The 7,871-nt window shown below is 44.8% G+C and overlaps 2 protein-coding genes across 5 annotated transcripts in view; one reads left to right on the top strand and one right to left on the bottom strand.

Annotated features, from left to right (window-relative positions):
• Positions 1-1,972: 1,972 nt before the first annotated feature.
• Positions 1,973-7,084, top strand: LOC5513829 (E3 ubiquitin-protein ligase NRDP1). Of its 3 annotated transcripts, none has more exons than XM_032383366.2 (4): positions 1,973-2,165; positions 2,568-3,503; positions 4,603-4,857; positions 6,774-7,084. In XM_032383366.2, exons 2-4 carry the CDS (start codon positions 2,907-2,909, stop codon positions 7,053-7,055), a joined length of 1,134 nt encoding a protein of 377 aa, XP_032239257.1. In that variant the 5' UTR covers positions 1,973-2,165; positions 2,568-2,906; the 3' UTR covers positions 7,056-7,084. The 3 variants fall into 3 exon arrangements, with proteins under 3 accessions (XP_032239257.1, XP_001634058.2, XP_032239258.1); XM_001634008.3 differs by having other exon boundaries at positions 1,973-2,298; XM_032383367.2 differs by lacking the exon at positions 1,973-2,165 and adding an exon at positions 2,310-2,452.
• A 70-nt stretch (positions 7,085-7,154) lies between these two features.
• LOC5513799 (protein virilizer homolog) overlaps positions 7,155-7,871 on the bottom strand; it is a 56,366-nt gene continuing 55,649 nt past the window's right edge. For both annotated transcript variants that reach the window (XM_032383364.2, XM_032383365.2), the window contains exon 56: positions 7,155-7,418. In XM_032383364.2, the coding sequence (XP_032239255.2) occupies positions 7,328-7,418 (91 nt within the window). In that variant the 3' untranslated portion in view covers positions 7,155-7,327. The remainder of the gene's footprint in view (positions 7,419-7,871) is intronic.

Below are 7,871 nucleotides of genomic sequence, written 5' to 3'. Positions count from 1 at the left end.
TTACAAAGCTTTACAAAGAACAAGCGTTGAACTCCCGGCTGCCGTCCGTCGCCCGAGACATTTCTTTTCTTATGACTATAAATGATTGTAGTGCTGTGATGCCTGGACGTGACTACCAAGAGGGGAGAGAGGGGAGAGAGGGGAGAGAGGGGAGAGAGGGGAGAGAGGGGAGAGAGGGGAGAGAGGGGAGAGAGGGGAGAGAGGGGAGAGAGGGGAGAGAGGGGAGAGAGGGGAGAGAGGGGAGAGAGGGGAGAGAGGGGAGAGAGGGGAGAGAGGGGAGAGAGGGGAGAGAGGGGAGAGAGGGGAGAGAGGGGAGAGAGGGGAGAGAGGGGAGAGAGGGGAGAGAGGGGAGAGAGGGGAGAGAGGGGAGAGAGGGGAGAGAGGGGAGAGAGGGGAGAGAGGGGAGAGAGGGGAGAGAGGGGAGAGAGGGGAGAGAGGGGAGAGAGGGGAGAGAGGGGAGAGAGGGGAGAGAGGGGAGAGAGGGGAGAGAGGGGAGAGAGGGGAGAGAGGGGAGAGAGGGGAGAGAGGGGAGAGAGGGGAGAGAGGGGAGAGAGGGGAGAGAGGGGAGAGAGGGGAGAGAGGGGAGAGAGGGGAGAGAGGGGAGAGAGGGGAGAGAGGGGAGAGAGGGGAGAGAGGGGAGAGAGGGGAGAGAGGGGAGAGAGGGGAGAGAGGGGGAGGGGGGTTGTCACAAATACGCCCTAGTTGTTACTTTTATACATGCACTCTGTAAAGAAGATCGAACTACATAATAAACCTTTTCAAAAATTCTAATAACCAAAAGAAATGTACATTCGCATTCTCAGTCCTCTAGGGACGCTTGAAATGTTACAAAGCTGCATTGTTTTTTTAAACAAAACATGTTCAATCTATGGAAGTTGTTTTTTAGATGATCTGAAAAAGCCTGGGGCGAGAGGATGAGCGTCCAGGCCTCAAGTAGGCTATTTTCAGCCTCATTGGCCCAACTAAAATGGGAACGATGGGCCCACGTATTGTGGGCTCACAGAAACGAGCTGGAAATCGAGCCTAGGCCTCATGGCCAGCAAAAACAAAAACGATAACAACAACAAAGCATAACATGAATCCCTGCAGGTTTGCATGGTGACAATACTCCACGCAAAAACACTGCAGTCTTGCATATGGGTATTTTGAATTTCTTAATCACTATTTATATTTGTCTGTTTGCGTATAAATCAACGTTTTAATTTTTAATAATAATTTTTAATGGACGTTTTAATTTTCCTGGAGTGTCAATATTCAATTCGAGAGCTGATTTTAATATAGCCTTAAGACTTTATTTTTCAAAGGAGACTTTATTTTTCCTGGAGAGGAAAATAAACTACTACTCTCTCTCTTTCTCTACCTCTTTTAATCGCATCCCCGTATATACCCAAAGGGAACGATAGAAAAAGGGCCTGACTCTCGGGCTAAATTTAATATGGCTCAACCCACCCATCAAGCAAGGTGAGAAAAGAACCGCCTTCTTGTGAACAAAGAGTCGGAAATTACGGCTTTTAACCGCCTCGTCCCCATTACAATCACTAACGGGCCGACTCAACTAATCATAATCGTATTGATCACCGTCGTTCAAAAAAGAATTAATTCTTTTTGTCTTTAAAACTTCTTTGCAATTAAAATTGGAAGGTCAAAACAATGCGTCTATATGCTACGCGGTAAGCGTGAAGCGACAGGGATATTACTTGGGTTATTAAAAGCGAATGCTAAATTCTATCGATTGAGATTTTAATACCTGCTGACTTCGGAGCAACTGCAGAATACCCGTCCACAAAAAGTTAACAATGAGACTTCACACCTCGATTTCTATAGAACGAGGCAGTAAATATAAGGAAAATGCAAATAAGTGGACGGGTATTCTGCAGTTTAGCCCTGTCTTCTATGAAGTTTTATGCTAGATTAGTACGGGTTTTGTTGCATTTATTTGAAGGAGATATCTAATGGAAGGGTGATTATGGTAATATGTTAATCCCTGAACAGCAAAGAGATCGGTCTGAATATTAACATAATAAACATTTGATGAGGGGGGAGGGAGCCCAAAGCCTTCGAAGCCTTGACCTGTAAACAACTACAACACGGACTCAAGTGGATCATTGCAGTCTGTCAGAAAAACAGCTGACATTCGCTACGATTTGCCACAGTCCTCAAACAAGGTGAACCGACTAATTTATTAAAACAAAATGAAGCGAAACCGACTATAGATTGGGTTTGATAACGCTTATCACTTAAGAAAACACAGCATCGCGAATCGACCTTTCTTAAAGGCATTCCACGGATTTTTAAAAGGTTGGTGTCAAGTTTGATTATCACCTGGTTGAATGAAATGCTAAGCGGGTTTTAGAGATATATTACACTGTTGGTTGGGAGTTTAATGTTTATGCAAACCTTTTCGATAAACAACGAAGCACGCTTGCCTTTTATCAACACTAGCGGACAAAAGGTATTAGTTCTAAGTACAAGCACTCGATTTTATTTAGTGTGAGCTCAGGAGTACTTAGACCCCTAGTGGTTTATGTTAGCATCATTCTTGGAAATTTTATCATTTCTTTACCCAGGGACGCGGAGATTCAGACGCTAAAAAGGAGTTGGGGTTTAAGGGAAAACAAACCCAAGAAATGTGAAAGAAGTTGTTCAAGCTGAACCGTTCCTGGTGATGTAAATCTATTTATCAATTCACACCTCGAGGATCTTTGCAGGCAACGTCACGTCAGGATCAAAGATAACAATAATAATAAACAAAGACTCGTCGCTGGAGTAGGACTTCAAACGGCATTAATACAAAGGCGTGCTAAATGACTGAAAAATCCAAGCAAACTGACGTAAACAAAACAGCATTTCTACGTTGTAATATTGTGAATTGGTTTGTTTTGGTCGGTTCTTGAAGGTCATTGAAGATGGGATATGACATCGAGCGCTTCGTTGGGGCAGTAAACGAAGGACTTTTATGCTGTATCTGCCGAGATGTCCTGGAAGAGCCCTTAATGGCGCCGTGCGAGCATTCTTATTGCTCCGCTTGCGTTCTCGGCTGGCTAACACACTACAACACTTGCCCGGAAGATAGGCAGAGTCTCTGGCCGAGCGATCTAAAACCCATCTTTCGTTACATGAAAAACGACCTGGACAGCCTAAAAATTCACTGCGATCATCAAAGTAAAGGCTGCAAGTCGGTAGTAAGGCTGGGGAGTCTGGCGAGGCATCTAAAAGAGGAGTGCGATTTTGTGGCTGTCGCATGCCCTAATACAGGATGCAATGAGAGTTTGAATCGGTGCGACTTAGACACGCATCTTATAATCTGCGACTTTCAGACAGCCAAGTGTACGCGAGGTTGTGGCCTCCAGGTGAACATGAATGAACTCGCGCAGCACAACTGTATTAACGAGTTACGCGGGTCTATGGAGAAACAGAAAAGTGATTTTCAAACGGAGTTGCGTGACATGAAGAGAGATATGGAAGATAAGTTGGACGCGCAACGAGTTGAGATGGTTTATAAGGTAACGCGATCTAAATGAGGGGTTTTCAAGGCAATGTTGTCATGGACAAAAAGTTATCTGGGGTGAATGAAGTACAAACATGTGATATATAGTAAAAAAAAGTAACGCAATTTAACGCTGTTTAAATGTTATGAAACTGTAGCAAAAAAAAATATTAAGAAGTTAAAGTTCACCATTTTTTGGTAACGCACTCTCATTGTAATAAAATGTGTTAGCAACGTGGACGACGACTGTAGAAAACAATAGAATTTATTGGAATTCAATAGCAGCACGTGAAAATGCGTTCTGTGTGACTTATATTTCAGTCGCTTTCCCGCAAACCACGACGTGAAAAATAACTCGAAGTTTTTAACTACTACGTTCGCTACCGTTAATTTGTTTCTGTTCCTGCCACTAATTTCATGCTTATTCAATTGCAACTAGTTTGGTATTGAACGCCAAGCGTGAACACATTGCTTTCGATATTGTTGTCCTAGCCGTCGTGGTCGTTAATATAGGGACCTTAAAGCCGCATTGTCAACAGTGTACTTCCGGTCGATTTTTAACGGAAAACGCGAAAAATATTTCAAAATATTGAAAGAAGTGTGTCTATTGGAAGTTTCTTTGAGGATGTGACTGATAATTTAGAGCGGATGGCCTGTTTAATATCTCGGATTCTAATAGATTATTTTGTCTTTTGACGGTTGAAGTTTCCGTCGGACCACCGGAAGTGAACTGGTGACAATGCGGCTTTAACAAGGATTACGGCGACCGCTAGGACAACGCTAGGAATTAGCTAGGAATTAGCTAGGAATTAGCAAAACATTATAGTCAGAGACAGATAAAAATAAACTAAGGACATTATTTCTACAGCAGCGAACAGTTAGTGGAGTTTACAGCGCAAACGTCCGCGTCCTCAACTGACAGTGAAACTTGGAGTTTCTCGTGGTGGTTTTACGGAAAACGGCTGAAATGTATAGAAAAGAACGCATTTCTACGTGCTGCTATTGAATTCTTAATCAAATTGCCGTCTGCCGTCGGCGTCCGCGTTGCCGTCGTCGTTGCTTAAGGTCCCTAGTAAAGCAACTTAACGAACTGACATTTCTCTTATATCACCCAGGAATCTACCCTACAGAATCAGATCGAGGAGTTGAAAGTACAAGTATCGGAGCTAGTCCGAGAGACGAGACTTTTGAAGGCTAGAGAGACCCAGAGATGGAGCTTGTCAAAGGCGGAGCAAGCTGAGTACCGAGACATCATGGAGTGGCTCAAGGGGCTCAAGTACCAAGACGATATAACAGAGAAATACTGTGGCACATGCAACAAGCGCTTCCTTCACATTAGGAAGGAGCCGCTGACAAGCTTACGAGAGCAGGTAGGTATGGGTTACGCTCAAGGGTCTTAGGGAGGTAGGTTTAGGCTAGGCTCAAGGGGCTTACGGGAGGAGGTAGGTTAGGGTTACGCCCAAGGGGCTTACGGGAGGAGGAAGGTTAGGGTGCTAGGGTTACGCTCAAGGGGCTTACGGGATTAGGTAGGTTAGGGTTACGCTAAAGGGGCTTACGGGAGGAGGTAGGTTAGGGTTACGCTCAAGGGGCTTACGGGAGGAGGTAGATTAGGGTTACGCCCAAGGGGCTTACGGGAGGAGGAAGGTTAGGGGTACGCTCAAGGGGCTTACGGGATTAGGTAGGTTAGGGTTACGCTAAAGGGGCTTACGGGAGGAGGTAGGTTAGGGTTACGCTTAAGGGGCTTACGGGAGGAAGTAGGTTAGGGTTACGCTCAAGGAACTTACGGGAGGAAGTAGGTTAGGGTTACGCTCAAGGGACTTACGGGAGGAAGGTTAGGGTTACGCTCAAGGGGCTAACGGGAGGAAGGTTAGGGTTACGCTCAAGGGACTTACGGGAGGAAGTAGGTTAGGGTTACGCTCAAGGGACTTACGGGAAGAGGAAGGTTAGGGTAGGGCTCAAGGGACTTACGGGAGGAGATAGGTTAGGGTTACGCTCAAGGGGCTTACGGGAGGAAGTAGGTTAGGGCTACGCTCAAGGGGCTTACGGGAGGAGGTAGGTTAGGGTTACGCTCAAGGGGCTAACGGGAGGAAGTAGGTTAGGGTTACACTCAAGGGGCTAACGGGAGGAAGTAGGTTAGGGTTACGCTCAAGCGGCTTACGGGAGGAGGTAGGTTAGGGCTCAAGGGGCTTACGGGAGGAAGTACGTTAGGGTTACGCTCAAGGGGCTAACGGGAGGAAGTAGGTTAGGGTTACGCTCAAGGGACTTACGGGAGGAGGTAGGTTAGGGCTCAAGGGGCTTACGGGAGGAAGTAGGCTAGGGTTACGCTCAAGGGGCTAACGGGAGGAGAAGGTAGGTTAGGACTAGGCTAAAAAAATCCTAGGAAAAGAAGGTAAAAATTAAAAAAGAGGAAGGAAAAGATATGAGAGCTTATAAAAAGCTCTTATGGAACCAGCTCACTATGATAAGATATCTTGAAAAGCCCGGTTAGGGGCAGACAAGCGGGCGCTTCAGTCCATTTGAACATTGAATAAAAATTTAGCACAGATAACGCAGATGTGGGCTCTTGTATAATAAATTAAAAAGTCAGTATTGGGTAACCAAAGGTTGAGAGAAGGTTAACTGTGCAAATCAAATAAAATAGAAAACAAGATCTTCCACGTTCAGAAAATCCTCCTCTTGCTATCTATTTTCTATAGCTTGTACGTTTTAAATGGTTGATCTAACAGTTTTTATTAAACAGACAAAGTTGCCACGGTAGCGTGCGTCGTATCAGATAACACGTTTCTCGCATCCTTATTGGCTTACTTCATTAAACAGTCAAGGTTGCCGCGGTAGCGTGCGTCGTATCAGATAACACGTTTCTCGCATCCTTCTTGGCTTACTTCATTAAACAGACAAAGTTGCCACGGTAGCGTGCGTTTTATCAGATAACACGTTTCTCTCATCCTTATTGGCTTACTTCATTAAACAGTCAAGGTTGCAACGGTAGCGCGCGTCGTATTAGATAACACGTTTCTCGCATCCTTATTGGCTTACTTCATTAAACTAGTCACTGTAGCACGCGTCGTATTAGATAGTACGTTTCTCGCATCCCTATTGGCTTACTTCACATAACAGTCAAGGTGGCCAAGGTAACGCGCGTCGTATCAGATAACACGTTTCTTGCATCTTATTGGCTTACTTCACTTGACAGTCAAGGTGGCCACGGTAGCGGCCGGCTTACTTTAAAAAACACTGTTATGATTCGTCGCAAGTTAAACCTGTTTTTTTTATTATTGTCTCTCAGATGCAGACAAGCCATTCTTGCTACAACGAGGAAAACGCCTTCCTTACGAGCCTGCGCTCAGCCAGACAAAAACCCGGAAGCCAGTGTACAAATCTGGCGTCAAATTACTCTAGTGCCCAGGGCCTCATTAGCCTCGCGCTGTCAAACGAGTCGAGCATGGATAGAGCGTCAATAGAGAACTGGAGACGAGCAACGGATCTCGCTAGTACCAGCTCCCCGTTCTCTATTCTCAGCCGAGATGGACCGGGACGGCAGAGTGGTACAGCAAGTTCTCCTAAGTGAAATCATGGGATTCAAGCTTCTTGATGAAGGCAATAGTATCCATCTTCTTGATGAAGGCAATAGTATCCATAAAAGAGAAAACAATATTTAAGCAAGGAATTGTCCAATGCAAACGATTTATTGCTATGTGTTTATCACAAAGAAACTTCGTGTCAGAGCTGTGATTAGTTGTAAACGACGAACTGCGATGGCGCTGTTTTTGGTCACTTAAGATTTTCTATAGCATAGCCACAATGGGCAACCTGTGGTGCGGACCCAGGCCCTTGCTGCCTTCAGCGAGTAAAGGATCTCATATGCCGGCCTTGGTAGCCGCGCCCTGCTCCTGGTCGGTAGTTGCTGACGTTGACAGGCGGAGACATGAACCTAAAATGGAGAAATAAAATGTCGATTAATTCGCGATAACTCTATCAGAATCTATTTCGTCCCGCCTATTGTTCTTCCAATAGGAGGCATACTTGGAAACAACAAAAAGCAACTTTGCCAATTACATCGACTTGGTGATACGGCGTTATTCTTGTTCAATAATTGTAAATTATATACACTTTTTTTTGTCCTGTACATACCAATGTTTGTTTTACAAATAAAAAATAAAACGTCACATAGCAAAACAGTCAGGTGACCCTCATTTTGTGTCACTGTGCAAAATGCTGTTTCTACTGTTTGTAAATAGGTGAAGCCCAAGTAAGAATTTCTCTGTCTCGTTAAATTTCGACCAAATGCTGGGGAATATGGTAAATCCTACAATTATCCATTATAGGCCATCAATATATGGTTCTGACATTGCTGGGCTTTATTCCACACCTTTAATTATACAAA

The sequence above is a fragment of the Nematostella vectensis genome, chromosome 13 (genome assembly GCF_932526225.1).
Source record: "Nematostella vectensis chromosome 13, jaNemVect1.1, whole genome shotgun sequence".
In the NCBI taxonomy this organism is placed as follows: domain Eukaryota; kingdom Metazoa; phylum Cnidaria; class Anthozoa; order Actiniaria; family Edwardsiidae; genus Nematostella; species Nematostella vectensis.
This window is presented reverse-complemented; position numbering and strand designations above follow the sequence as displayed.

Excerpts from the sequence above, each read along its gene's own strand:
- LOC5513829 (XM_032383366.2), top strand. The coding sequence starts at position 2,907 with ATGGGATATGACATCGAGCGCTTCGTTGGGGCAGTAAACGAAGGACTT. Across the intron at positions 3,504-4,602 it reads GAGTTGAGATGGTTTATAAG|GAATCTACCCTACAGAATCA; the intron begins GTAACGCGATCT and ends TATATCACCCAG. Across the intron at positions 4,858-6,773 it reads TGACAAGCTTACGAGAGCAG|ATGCAGACAAGCCATTCTTG; the intron begins GTAGGTATGGGT and ends ATTGTCTCTCAG.